This window comes from Lagopus muta, chromosome 11 (genome assembly GCF_023343835.1).
Source record: "Lagopus muta isolate bLagMut1 chromosome 11, bLagMut1 primary, whole genome shotgun sequence".
Classification (NCBI taxonomy): Eukaryota; Metazoa; Chordata; class Aves; order Galliformes; family Phasianidae; genus Lagopus; species Lagopus muta.
Window position 1 is genome coordinate 19,279,746 of NC_064443.1, and position 15,097 is coordinate 19,294,842.

General features: G+C 50.5%; 1 protein-coding gene across 5 annotated transcripts in view; it reads right to left on the minus strand.

Annotated features, from left to right (window-relative positions):
- SRGAP3 (SLIT-ROBO Rho GTPase activating protein 3) overlaps window positions 1-15,097 on the minus strand; it is a 69,598-nt gene that overhangs the window by 21,986 nt on the left and 32,515 nt on the right. For all 5 annotated transcript variants that reach the window (XM_048957334.1, XM_048957333.1, XM_048957335.1 and 2 more), the window contains exons 4-7: window positions 12,578-12,640; window positions 9,201-9,386; window positions 8,110-8,238; window positions 158-379 (exon numbers count right to left, since the gene is read on the minus strand). In XM_048957334.1, coding sequence (XP_048813291.1) covers window positions 158-379; window positions 8,110-8,238; window positions 9,201-9,386; window positions 12,578-12,640 — 600 coding nt within the window. The remainder of the gene's footprint in view (window positions 1-157; window positions 380-8,109; window positions 8,239-9,200; window positions 9,387-12,577; window positions 12,641-15,097) is intronic.

Genomic DNA, 15,097 nt, shown 5'->3' on the forward strand with positions numbered 1-15,097 from the left:
GTGCTGCTAATGAGCTAAGTGCCTGACTGAAAAAGGAAACGCGAACAGCAGCAGGTCAAGACAGAGCAAAGGGGAAGAAACGACGTAAGGCTGACGGCTAAGAGGGAGCAGGCCTGGACCAGGCTGCGAGGCAGCGCCCCAGCACCGAGCACCATACCTCATCCCCCATGTGGGGCTGGAACTCGAACTTCAGTGGAGGGCAGAAGACCTGATTGCACATGTCCATGATGGTGTGCTTGTCGCTCCGCGCATCCAGGTTGTCCACTGCATTCTCAATGATGTCCAGGCCCTCGTGGCGGGAGGTCTCCAGGTTGTATTCAGCAGACAGGTACGTCCGGAAGGTCCGCGCAAGGCTGGCATGGAACCCCAGGTCACAGCACTGTGGCACAGCAAGGCAGGGCTGAGTTAGGAACAGGTACCACCATCACTACCATCACTGTGCCATCAGTGCACAGCAACACTGCATTTCAGGGCGCATCAACAGCTGGGCCGTGCACTACCCTGCACTGGTGTCTGGGCACAGCACAAGAATTTAATGCCCCTAGCTTTGCTGGGAAAAGACACAACTGGCTCTCAGACAGCAGAGAGCTAAAAATCACACAAAGGCATGGTTCCTCTGGCTGCTCAGCACCAGGGCAGGGCTGCACTGATGGCAGAACTCCTACCCTGCAGGAACTCTGAACTCTCTTCAGTTCCAGCAATCCTGCCAGTGCTTTCTGCACTAAGAAACCATTCCCTGAGCAACCCCATATTGACAAGTGCTTGAGCACAGTGGTACCAAAGGACTCTGCAGTGCATGCACGGCCCCACCACCCTCACCAAGAAGCTCACAACAAGGCCATTCCTCATGCACAGCTGATCATCCTCATCTTGGAGAACATGATAAAACTGAGCTAACTGCCTAGTGTTTGCCCAGTATTGGCCTAGTATTTGGTAGTATAGTATACTGCCTAGTATTTGGGCAGCAAAACCCTGTTTTTAAACTCTCTTTTTTATACAATTGAATTTAGCACATTAAGTATAGCAACAGCTCAGGGATTTGCTGCTCTGAACACCGAATCACAGCTGAGCAAGCAGCAGCTCCATCCCAACAGGTCTCCTCCCAGACTAAAAAGGACAGCAGCACGGCATCAGGCACGGCCCTGCTGCAGGCACCCAGCACAGGGATACGAGCAGTGGCTCTGCAGGGAAAGGAGGGGCACAGCGAGTCTCAGCGAGGCACAGCTGGGAGCTGAAGAGCAGCACATCAGACTGAGCCATGCTAGCAGGGCTGCAAGGAGGCTGCAACCCAAAACTGAGGCACATCTATTCCTAGACATAAGAGGGCTGAAGTTCCTGACAGAGGATGTAAAGCTAGATAACCACAGCTTCACCCACTGTTAGTTCTATAAAAACATGCCCCCTGGACGCCCTGACTCCTGGCACAGCCGAGGCACAGTGACACACGCTGTCACCAGCACAGCCTGTGAGCAGCAGTCACACACACGGTCTGAAGATGGCACATACTTGCACATGAGTGCAACGCCCTGCAGGGCTGCAGCACAGAGCAACGTCCATTGGAGGAGCTGAGGGAGAACGTGCTGGTGGGCACTGTGAGCACTGCTGCAGCAAGCAGAACTGAGCTGGCAACTGCCAGCCACGTACATTACAATTAAGAAGCTCTGTTGTCACACAAAGAATGAGTAGAAAGTCCTCATTGTCTGAGCTGTAACCAAACCACACAGAATCCCAGCTTACCCACCAGGTTCCCCTCTGCTTCTGGCAGCACAAAGCCATCTTCACGGGGCAGATGCCATTCCTCCAACTCTGCAGTGCCCAAAGGAATCACTTCTAACCAATGTAGAAAGGCACAGAAAGTGCCTCTGCATCAGAACATCAGCACTGACAAACTCGAAGTGAAAAGTGAAGACTCAGCTGGTGCCACGAGCTGCTCCAGCCAGAGAAGTCACCTCGCTCCTCCTGCCATGTGAAAGGACAACCCTCAGCTCACATCATGTCACACAGAGCTGTGCTCGCTGGTCTGTGCTGGAATGAGCAGTGACAGCACAACAGGACTGCTCCTGTTTGCAGATCTACGGTGTGCTCTGCTTGCCCCCGGCAGGGGTAGGACTGATTAAGTGGTTTTAATCCATTATTTATCCTACTGCTATTTATCTTCTACATTTATTAGTTTAAAATAGGGACAGTTAGGAACTGGTGCAGCTCTGCCTTCTGCAAACAACACTCAAAAAATGGTTCTCTGGGGAATCAAAGTGGGGGAAGTAGAGCGCAAACTGGACACAGCACCGTGAGTCTCTGAGGAGGTAATGCATGACACGTGTGGAAAGAAATGCTACTGAGATCCTCCCTGCAAACAGAGCTCGTGCTGTAGCCAGCAGTGCCCAACGCTGACAACCAGGCAGCACCTCGCTATGTGTCCTGGTGCTGAGGCTCTGCACTGTGCTAGCACTGCATGCATTGCTGCCTGGAAGGGAAAGGAGCATCGGCAGTCACACTGCTCCCTGAGAAACACACCAAGCATGAAGGGAAAAAAAAGAAAAGAAAAAGGACTTCAGCTCCAGAACAAATGGCATTTTCTTACCCTTCTCATCCCCCTTCGATGGAAAATAATTTAGAAGCACAAATAACAACCCTTAGTACTTCCGCAGCACCTTTCATCTGAAGAGCTCAAAGCTCTTCATACGTTAATTCATTAAGTCTCTACAAGGGCTGGAAGTACTGCAGTGCTACCCAGAGAAACAGTGAGACCCGGGAGGTCACACAGCTCTGCTCAGAGCACAGAGGCAGCTGCACGTATCCTGCCCTGCGCCCAGCACAGCTGCCAGGCCGGGGGTGCAGAGCAGCAGCTCAGGGTGAGTTGAGGGTCCCTCCCTGCCTGCTCCCCCCAGAACTCTGGTACGGCAGCTCTGCAGGAACACAAAGTTCTCCAACAGCAAGGCTACAGCGGTGCCAGACCTCACAGAAAATGAAGTGCTTTCTGAAGCACTGATTCATCTCACTGTTTACACAGAAGATATTTAACTCATTTTAAAGCATGAAGTAATGCTTTACTAAGGTAATACTGTGCTTGGCCATGCCAATGCTGGGTGCCAGCACCTACCTCGCACCTGGACCTACCTTCAGGTCTTCAGAGAAGCGGTCCAAGAAAACACAGTGCTCAGTTCGTGGCCACAGAGAACAGAACAGCAGCAGCCCTACAGCCACCACACGTCCCTCAGAGCCATCAGCACGGAAGCAAGCCTGGCCACAACAGCACTCCAGCACAGGTACGGGAATGCCTGGCCCAGGGCACTGGGACACACCAGAGGCTGCACAGCACAAAGCTGTGCCTGCAGCCCTGCAGCCCCTGCACAAGGCCAGCATCACAGGGCTGCTGAGGGTGGGGGCACAGCTGCGGCCACAGCCCAGAGCTGCCACCGAACCCTGCACAGCCGCTCCACAACAACACGAGGACAGCAGGTCTGGGGGCAGAGCCAGCTGCACACCTCCCCCCTGCAGCCAACCCACGGCCGTGCTCCCTGCAGGATGAGGCTGTGTGCCCCTGTGCCCACACGGCCCTGCAGCTCCAACACCACCTCTCCCAAAGGAGCGGCTGTGGCCATCGGGTTCGGTACCTGAGGGAGCACTGCAGAGCCCCCAAAACCCAATTCATTCTCAGCCAAACACGGAGCTGTGAGCACACAGGGATGGAGCAGGGGAAGAACGGGGCCCTCTGACTTCCATAACCAACTCTGAAGCACGAGGCTGGATCACCTCCAAGCAATGCTCCTTCTTGCAGCACTGCAGAGCGCAGCTCCACGCGGCCCCTTCCAAACCCCGCTATGGTAATTACCTCTGCAGACCCAGAAGGGGTTTCTTTCCAAAGGATTTCTGACCCACATTTCACTCTGGCCCTTAATCTCCCTATTGCACTCCTCTCCCATGTACACCTTCTTAGGCCCTTTGTGCATGTGTGCTGGTTTGGGTTTTTTCCAAGATGAACTCATTGGTAAATTAATCTCCTAAAGGACATTGGGACCTTGAGGCTATTCGTTCACGCTACTGGGAAAAGCACAGAAAGTGTCGAGAAGGAATTCTTCTCTCCCAGGGAACATCCTGTTGCCTTTTTGTGCCGCACTAACAAGGTTCATCAGACAAAGGCTGCTCACAGCCCTCAAGCAGCAGAATTTATAGACTGCACAATACTCCAAGCCATAAAACAATCTGCAAGCGGGCTTCATTAACCTAGCAAGACAATTTCAGTGTCTGTGGTGTCTGCATGAGGAAAGAATCGTTCACTAGGCGCAAACTTTGGGGAAAAAACCACATAGTTTTGCTGTATTATTATAGCCAAGACAGGCAAAGTTAAAGAGATGAGCGCTGGCCGGGTTCCGTAGTTTAACAGAGCATGCTAAGAACAGCTTAGAAAAAAGCACTGCTATTGGATTATCACAATTTAAGGCGTGCTGACAAGCAGGGAGTATGGCAGCTTTTTTATTAACCACCTGCAAATAGAAACAGAACGTGAGTTTACTAAAGCAGGGCACTTGTGTGAGAACAAAAGGTGTCCAACTCCTGCAAGAAAATGGAGCCAGCACAGCTCTCCCCTTCCCTACAGCCACATCAGCCCTGCTTTGAAAAAGATCACACAAAGCAAATTCTTTTTCTCCCATTCATTCCCTCACTCTGCATGAGGCTCAGAACACAGCAGGTCCGTCCGGATTCTCATCTGCTGCCATTGCCACCTCCGCAGGGCCAGCCTGCCGTGCCACACACGCTGCCTGCAGGTCACTGCAGAGCAGAATTCTGTTCTTAGCTCTGGCCCCAGCACATCCTGCTCCTCACTGCATCACCACCAGCAGCTGCAGCTGCCTGGGGCACAGCAAAGCACTGCTGAGCAGCACCAATGCCTCCTCAGGCCTCAGTTCTCTGCCCAGTGAAAGCTGTCCCTAAAGCACATTTCTATTCCCTCCAGTCCCACAGCATGGCGGCTGCCTGGCTCTGCTGCTACAGCTACCAGTGGCTTTCCCAAACTGCTTCCCGAGCATCACTTGACCTTATTAAAAATAACAATGTTATCAGCATTTTCTAGTGACCAAACCTTTCAACAGTAATTTAACATCCCTACGAGTTCCCTTCCTTTACCTGTTTGTTTGTCCCAGTGCAGCAAAAGCTCCATGCACGCAGACACGGTGGCGGTTCAGGGCGATGTCGGGGAGCTGACTGACTGCCACACCGTGCCCTGACCTGGTGACATCCTCTGTGTGAGCCTTCAAATAGCACACAGCTACTGAGCAGAGAGCTCCATGCAGTGGAAACAGCTTTATCTCCATTCCACATGCAAGGCCACAGAGATTAATTTGGTCACACACTTAACGACAGAAACAAGAACACAGGTGCCTTAATAGCAACATGATTCTTTTGAGGGAAGAGGCAAATGATGCACTTTAAGCCCAAATCTAACCTGATGCGTCTCCCTATTTTTCTCCTTCCTACAGAAGGACCAACGAGGCCATTGGACACAGCAGGGCTCAGCCCCTCCAAGTGTTTCATCTGCCATCACAGCCAGGCCCTGGGAGCACGGCTCGCCCTCACAGAACAGCTGGGGCCTCATCTCTCACCGGAGTGGGAGATCAGCAGAGGCATTGTTCTAGCAGTCTCATTTTGCAGTGCTGCTGAGGGCACAAGAAACATCAAGGCTGTGCCTAATAGCACAGAGCCCTCTGGGATTTGGGGAAACGCCGCTGGATCAGCTGCTCCAGAGCTCTGACTGTTCAGATTTACGTACAGATAGAAACTGCATGTGGCAGCTCTGCTCAGTGTGAATGCTGTGCAGGAGCTCCATACCACGCGGCCCTGCACAGCACAGCAGCTGCACTGGGCATGAGGGCAAAACTCACATCCTCTGCTCACAGCCTCTGCTGCACCCCATGAAGGACCAGGACGGCACCAGACAGCAGCTGACTGCACCAACCTGGTGTCTGCAAGCAGCACGAGCACTTGAGTGAAAGGCACTATTGCACCATCTCATTAAGTTATTAAGATTGAAATGCTAACTTTAAAATCACAGCTAAAACACTCGTTTTCTTCATTTTCCTTCACAGAGATTACATACGGACAGAAAGCACAACGTCGCTGCCTGCAGGGGCACCAATGGAAAGCATTACATGGGATCCCTTTCCTCTGGAACTTTCTGAAACCTTCTGTGCCATGCTCTTGCAAACATTTGTACAGAAGTCTGTTCAAATGAACTGCTCTCCCTTTGGGGATTTAAAATTAGCACCCACGTACAGCACACGCATCCAATATTTTGTTTCCATTGGTGACCAGGATGTGTCATTAGGGGAATTTAGTTGCACAGCGTCAAAAACGTTTTCGTTCAAGTCCCCTCAAGGGATTTCCTGGAGTGTGGAAGAAAAGCCATCTGCTGACTGTAGTGGAGGGGTCAGCACAAGGAAATAAAGTTGGAAGGAACAACATAAGCAGCCAGAACTGAACTGGAACTCATCGCCTCTCCAGGAAATCAAAGGCTCAGAAACTCCACAAAAATAAGGTGTTCTTTCTTAAAAAACAAAAAACACACAATGAGGGAGAGAAGAGCGTGTGTGAGGAGAGAGAATGGACCACAGGAAGAAAATGCCTCGGATAAATGAAGGAGTTATCACACCTCATTGCTTGACCGTTTTCATGTTTGAGTTACTGAGTATTCTTTCTAACCAGGCTAAACTCATCTGCAGTAATAAAGAGAATAAGGACATACTAAGAATATATTTCACCATACCTTAAAATCTTGAAATCCTCAGTGGGTTTTGCATCAGACTTACTTTAATTAATGCTTGGAAGAACACATACACATCAGTTGGTCAGGAGGAGATAAACTCTTCAACACATTTTTTAATTATGCATTCAGTGATTAGCAGGCCAGAAGGCCAACCTGGTGCTCACAGGTGGGCCAGTGATCTGCTCACTGAGCTGCCTTAGCAGGAAGGAGCTGCGCAGTGCAATCTGTACCACTGTGAGGACTCCTACTAAAGGAAGAGATGGAAAACTCTTCTCCTGAATCATTTAAAAGCAGCTCATAGGAGCCCCTGATACACACACGTTTTCAATTCCTGTCAGTTCCACAAAAGCTGCTCCTGGGAGTTGCTGCCCTGAGGCAATTTTCTACAAGGAATGTTTTGGATACAACTCAGCAGGAGCCTTTCCTAGCAAGGGAAGCACTTCCATCTGCTTTACTGCCACCAGAGCTCAGGAGTGCTCAGCACCTATCCAAACTGATAGAATCTGCAGATGCACATGGCACAAAGAACAGGTTTCTGTTTTCAACAACAAAAACGAGGATGCATGTAATTTTTACGAGAGATTATCTATTTCAAACACAGACCAATGGCTGGGCCAGGAGGAAAACTGAGGACCACCTGGTTTGCCCCAAGGCAAATTCTACTCAATTCCACAAATTCTACAGAGCACGAGCTCTGGACTTCAAAAAGCTCCAGCTGCAGGAAACACTACGTGCGAGAGCCACAGAGAATGAGGCTGCCATTTAATAGCAAAGGAAGTACCATTTCTGCACGATTCCTAAGCCAAAACCAACATACAGTGGCACCCAGACCACAGCCTGCTTGTGATGCCACACAGAAGATACACGGAGCTGGCTCCAAATCTGGGCTCCTCTGTCTGTGCACTCCTGAAGGCACTGCTATGCATGTTGGCTCATACCATGCAGTTAAAACCAAAACTCTGTTTCTTTTTTCCAGACAACAATAACAGAAGCTTCTATACAGCATAAATATAAATTGATTACTTTGTTGTGTGGTCATGCGACCACCATAAAATTCAGCAGGCTGAGTACCATACAGTGACAGCTCCAGTGCTGCTCATACACACCTACCTCAGCTGAGAAGGAAGTCACATGCATGCGTGCAACTGCAAGGGGAAAAAAAAATGGGGAAAAATGCAAGCTTACAGCACATTATGAGGCCTAAGTGAGCACATTTTAAAGTCCAAACAAATTCTCCTTCATTGCTGTCATGTGGTCACAAGTGCATTTAGGAACCAAACCACGTCTAAGATTGAGCTGTGCGCTCATCAGTGCCAAGCAGGCAGGATGCATGCAGAGGAAGCACTTACATCAATGAGGTCAGAGACATCGTGGATATAGTATTTACTGACAGCTGCGTTGGTGGCTGCCAGGTTCAGCAGGTAGTCATTCCTGGCTTTAGTACACTTCAGCTTGTTTTCAGAGTATTTGGCTTGTCTCTGAAAAAGCAAAACGGAGCATTAGAGCCTATACAGGATGTTCCTGTCACAGTCCCTCTTGCCTGCAGGGCCCCACAGTGCCCCAGAGCCAAGGTGTGACACATGAATTAATGAAGTTTGGTATCTGGTATGAAAACAGGCATCTTTGCCAGGCTGGAGGGATCACATCTGGACGTCCCTGGTACAATCAACCAACGCACAACAGGCGCGTTCTGCTCAGATGTATCTACAGCATCCCAAGCACAGCTGTTCTTCCTTTATCTGTGCATTCATGGAAGCTTTGGCAACAATCACAACTGGGGGGCCAAATTTTCCTCCCAGATATGCTGACATGCATCTGGATTTACTCCAGGTTTAAGCAGCTGTATCAAAGTGGAATCTGTCCCAGAGGCCCAAACTCCAAAATTAAGAACAGTACCCAGAATTCTAAACTGCAATAGCAGATGTGCTTGGATTTGGGGCATTTGCTCAGGAAGATCACTAGCCTGAAGGTTTAGCACAGAAGATCAACCCTTCCCAGAGGTCTGCTGCATGACAGCGCCCCAGTGCTGGGCCGACACACACGCTTAAGAAGCTATTGCTATTCTCAGAAATTAACAGAAGAATTAATCAGTTTTAAAGATCCCAACACCCAGGGAGAAGCTGAAGCTAAAGTGGTGTCACACGTTTTGACTAGCAAACCATCCAAGGGCTGCACCTTAAATCCCAGGCAGCCTATACATGAAAAGCACTTATCTTATATATCCAAGACATTTTTTGTTCTGTCTCAAGGTACCCTGAGACAGCTACAGGTCACTGTCAACAGCAAAACACCCGAGTGCAGGTACAGCTACACTTCCTAATGCCCTCCAGGGAGACAGGAGCAGCTGCACAGAAGTGAAATGGATCAGAGCTAAGCTCCCACTGCACAGGCAGCCCCAGACAGCCCTGGGCTCCAGCCTGGCTCCTCACCCCACGCTCACCTTCTCCTTCATCTTCTCAATCTTCTTGACGGAGCTCCGCCGCTGTGGCCTCTCCTCGTGCCGCAGAAGGTTCACGCTGACATCCCCTGACTTGTTGAACTGCTTTTCCTCCTGCTTCTCTGCCTCCTTCAGCTTGCTCTCAGCACTGATGCTTTCTGCATGATACATGTGGTAGGTCTTCATCACCTGAGGGAACAAGACTGAGTGAGACAGCTGCTCCACAGCCAGGAGGCACCAACGTGCGAGGGTAGAACAACAGCTGTGGCAGTGGGAAGCTCAGTCCCCACTGTGCCAAGGCTGTCTGAGGCTACTATGGCATTAAGAAACAAAAAGGGAGGAAAAAGCCCCAGAACAAGTCCTGTTTTGAAACAGCACAGTGCTGGCATTACAACCACCATGCACTGCTTCCCCACTGCAGCAAGAGCAGAAGGCCATGCCTCCAGCACATACTGCATTAATGGCTCATCTTCCTACAGGGAGATGAGAAATGTCCTCCAGTGCTTGGCAGATGGGATTGAGGCGTCCACAACAAGAGACTGCGAGGAGGACATGATCAGCCTGACACCACTTTGGACCCAATCCCTCTCTTCCTGCAACTGAACTTGCTAAACCAACAGTGTGACAGTGCACATCCCTGCTCTGCCATCCCAACCACAGATTTCAGCTTGAAGGTGGAGGAGCTGCAAGTTCAAGCAGAAATTGAGTTTTTCTCCCATCACCCCCGAATTCCCATCTCACTGCTGCCATAAGCACAGTCAGTGACAGGTAGAGTACAGCAACATCTCTTACGGTAAAACCAACATCACCACCAGGGACTGGACACACAGCACTGATCTGCTGCAGGAAAATTCACAGCCTCCACTGCAGCATTTTCTTTCGGATACAGAAGCCCAAAGGGCACAGTTGTGATCATTTTAATAGAACTGGCAAGGGGAACACATCTGCTCTTCTCTCTTTATGTCTTTAGTCACACTGTCCCCTTTTATCATTTCCCCTCGGGATCTGGATGTCTCAGTTCACATTGCCCTGACAAGGCAGAGGGCTGGCTTCTCACTGAAGATCAGAGCTCTGGCAGAACACTCAGGCACTCGCAGGACAGGACAGCCCAGGCAGAGCTGCAACAGAATTCCCCTGAAATGGCTGAGGTTAAGCACAGCTCCAGGTAGCAGGTAGATGAACACTGAGCCCATTGCCCTCCAGCTGCTGCAAGGAAGCCTTCACGAATCCCTGGGATTTATTTCAGGCAGCTGCAAGGAACAGCAAGCAAAGGCTCCTGCCCTTTTCTGAGATGGCCTGCTTCAAAATTCTGCATGTTTGAGCCACATATTCCAAACTGCAGTTTCTGCAGTGAGCACCATATCATGCACACTGAACAGACGCTCCCTAGGCTGAAATGTATTTAGTCACTTTGGCATAAGCTGGAGACAGCAAACTGCAGAAACCTGTAAAAAAACTACACAGTTTCTGCACACTGACCAGAATTACCCTTCTCAAGGCCTTACAAAGCAGCCCAACCCAGCACACGTGTCCTACATACAAGGCTTGGCCACAGGTAGAACAAACGCTTTCCTTGTGCTGCCTGCCCATGGATGACATCTCACAAGAACAAGCTGTGCCCATTGAGGCAGAGGTCCTTGTTCTGCACCTGGTTCTGTCGGCAGCCAGGGTTACGAGGATGCAGCTCCTGGGTGCACTGCCATGAACACAACAGCTCAGCCCTGAGATGTCCCACAACAACACAAGCACACAGGATCACCCTGTAGCCAGGCATGCAACCAGGCCTCTTCTACCTGGAACCTCAAGGACAGGAGATTAGGGACTGCAGGTGAGCTGGTCAGCACCGAGGGACTTAAGGCAGTCCTGTTTGTCTGATAAGGCCCAACTTTTCACTCATGTTTCACTGTAACTTCTGAGATAAGCATGCCTCTCCCCACTCTCCCCCAGCAGGATGATGTAACTGGTCTGCCATCTTAGTAGCAACATCAGCTCAAAGAAACTGCAGAGTTCCTCCAGCCATTCCAGTCTGTCTGACCATTCAGACACCTCTGCTCTGCAGGTGGGAGCAAAGCAGTAAACACAGTGCTCTCTCTGTTCTCGTGGAAACAAGTTTTGCCACAGACTCCAAGAGGACCAAAATTACGCTGTTTTCCTTGCAGTTCCTTTCCCTGCAGTTCAGCCCCCAGAATGCTTCCGATGCTCACAGACGCAGTGGTGTCCCTCAGGTGATGCTGCTGTCCCAGGGCTGTGCTCTGAGTGTGCTGCTCCACAGGCACCAAGGCCAATCCAGCCCTTTTAGTTTTCTACTTGCTATGCATCTGCCTTGCTGCCGCTGTAATTAATCTTAATTAGTCACTGTCATTAATGCAGCTTGTGACATTCAACAATCAACAATGCAATCCCAGATCTCTTGCAGGCTTTTTATCCAACCTGGCTGCCCACCCACGCTGCAGGTCTCACAAAAGCTGTCCTTCAACAACCAATGCAGAAACAAACCTGCAAAGAGAAGTTCTGTGCCAGAAATTCCAAGTGGTATCACTCACACTCTGCAGCTTAGGTCTATTTTTCAAAAAAGTGGAATAAAATGGTAGTTTAGGTATAAACCTTCTGCTGTGTCATTTGTGTAACAGAAGCATACAGACAGGAAGAAAGCAAATACATCATCTCCTTCTTCCAGGAGAAAACGTTACACTTCATCACTGATCCCAAAATGCAAAATTAGAACAAAAGTCTGTGGGGCAAGAGCCAGAAGCAGCACAAAGACTTTTACTATGTCAACCCACTTGCCCAGAATAACAGCACTGACTTCAGCCAGGGCAGTGGAACCAAAGTGCACCTCTGAGCAGGGAGGTGGAGCAAAGCACACCCAGACCAGCGCCCTGTGAAGGTGTGCTCAGCCAGAACCCTCCAGCCAGCACAACATCAGCAGGTCAAGTTCCAGCCACAGATCAGCTCTGCCAGCTCCGAGCACAGCCTGGGAGACATCAGTGCCTGGCCAAAAGCACCAGCCCACAGAATGTCAAGAAAGGTCCGGAGGCAGCACTGTGCACAGGGCACAGCAGGCAAGGGCCTCGCAGGCACCAGAGCCACACTGCAACACACCCAGAACATCTCATCTACAAACATGTGGACGGCGCCATCCACTGCCTGATGAAGACACAGAAGCTCTTCACCACCTGACAAATGGAAATTCCCCTCCACTTCATCGAAGCAACGGGTGAAACATTCCTAATGAACGGAACACAAGGCTGGAGTGCAGCAAGGCACAGGGCGAGAGCCCCCCGAGGTGCCTGCAGAGTCTGACAGACAGTTTGCTCTGACAGTCACACTGCTGTGCTCCTGCACTGCACACAGCGTGAGAGCCAGGAGTGCACGCTTACCGTGTACAGCTCGTTGGTGACTTTCAGGAGTTCTTCATGCATCTGTAAGCCAATTTCCTTACTCTGGAAGACAAAAAGAATAAGAATTGACACTGTCATGCTCACAATGTGCATTTCTGAAAGCAAAATACATTTTGGAGGGAGAGTAAAATCACAGGACTTTCAAATATTCCACACACACCTCTTTCAATCCTCTCCTGCCAGCACATTTCCCAGGCCCACCACCACGGCACCAGAGCCCTGCAGGGCCAGCAGTCAGCAGGGCTGGCAGCAGCGAGCCACCAGTGTGTGCCTGGTGGGATCTGGGGCCTCGGCACCCAATGATGTCACGAGACAGAGCGAGAAAACGGGGCCCACAGGAGTGCCCAGCCCCAGGGAGGTGAGCTGAGCTGACGGCCTTCCCCGACTCATCAAGCCGAGGCACACAGTGGCCTGAAGCAATCATAGAATGCCTTGGGTTGGAAGGAACCTCAAGGATCATGAATCTCCAACCCCCTGCTGCATGCAGGGCCACCAACCTCCACATTTAACACTGGCCCAGGCTGCCCAGGGCCCCATCCAGACTGGCTTGAACACCTCCAGGGATGGACGGGGCATCCACAGCCTCTCTGGGCAGCTGTTCCAGCACCTCACCGCTCTCAGAGTAGCAAACTTAAGCAGTAAGGAGCAATGGAGGAGCACTGCCTGTGCAGAAGTACACAGCCCACAAACAGGGAAGCTGGCCAGGAAGCAGGAATTGTTTTCCTCTGCCTTTGTAAACTGCGTGGCGAACCCAAGTGCAGTGAGGCACGAAGCATCTGTTCCAGGCCTCCCAGCTCCCGTGTCCAAGAGAGCCCTGCTCATCTCCTGGAAATGTGTTCACACCCATTCCACAGAGAACAAAACATAGCAACGTATTTAGGCCGCTGATATCTAGCTGCATTTTTCACATTGCTATCATGCCTGCAGGGTTTTCCTTTCCTTCTTTCATTTCTCAGTGCAGTGGGTGGACCTTAGCAGCACAGCTGGGTTTGGAAATGCCTTTCTTCATGCCTTGTGCCCCCAGAGATCTGCCCGCACCACTCCTCTGCCTGTCACAAGGCTTTTCCACTCTTTGCTCTGCAGCAGAGTTAAAAAACAACGGCACATTTTAAGTACAGATATTATTTTTAAAAATGAAATGGCTTCACAGCATGAGAAATGCCTCAGGGGCCTTATTTACAACACTGCACAAACCCTGTCTAATGTCCTTCCTGCTCCAGAAGCTGCAAAGGCAGCATCAATGGGGCTGCCAGCCCACAGCTGGGCTCCATTTTTTCCATCTCTAAACATTAAAACCAAAATACAGATGGCCTCCTCTTCCAGTCTGCCCATGACAGCGACATTTAGAAATAAGGGAAATCAAAATGCTGCTTTAATTTGCTACAAATCCTTAACAAAACAGAACGTATAAACACGAACACACACAGTACAGCAAATCCTCATGCTGTTTGGGAACTGCTGCACTTTTATTTGAGGTCTGTGCTGGTCCATGCATCACCCAACCCCAGCTTCCAAGACAATAATGCAGATCAGCACACACCATTCCGTTATCATCATGCAGTAGCCCAGGATGGAGCTGGAATTCCAGCAGCCCATTGGGAACACCACGTGCCCTGCTCCACACACAGGCTGCAGCCAGCAGGGAAGCAGGGCTGCCTCACAGCCAGAGCAGTGCATCACAGCTCGACTGCCTATTTTTCGACAAAACCCCATAACTGAATGTGGTTGAGTGCTGCACTCCTCCCACAGCCACGTCAGCACCACGCTGACTGCCCTGTATAACAAAAGCAAACACCTGTGGGTACCCTAACTGCCTCTGTTTGCACTCCTCAGCTGCAGCATCACCTGCCACTCTGTTTTGATTTGACAGGTTTATTACAGACACCCGCTGCCAGATGGCCAACTCTGCGCTTCAGAATAAGAATTATCAGGACTCTCAGCCCAAACGCTTCACATTTTGCTGTCACAGCAGCCATAAGCCACCATCCCTGCTCTGCCCTCAGCGCTCACTGTCACTGCTCTGACCTGAGCCGGCCACAGCATTGTGAAATGACTGCACCACAGTTACATAATGAAGTTTCCAATTTCACAACCACAACAGTCAAAGTTCAGCAAGCTCAGGATAAAGCGCACTGTGAGCTTTGAAGCCCACGGCCTCTTTCTCTCCACCCCCTTCCACTGAGCCCATCTACTCCTGCAGTGCTGCGCTCCCCCAGCACGGAGCAGAGCAGCACCGGGGGCTGCACCCAAACCCAGCAGTGGGTGCTGTGCAGCTGCACGGCTGCTGCTCTCTGCCTCCCCTGTAATTATACCACAAATCTCTTGGTGGAATTTTCTTGGCTAGGAAACATTAATTATAACTTGAAGATATGTTTAAACTAAGCGCAGATTCCCCTTCAAAACACAAAACAAAGACGGCAAGTTAAGAAAAAAAACCCAGTTTATTTCAGATTCCTCAAATAATTCCATGCATCTTGCATATAAGGCAAAACCATCCCA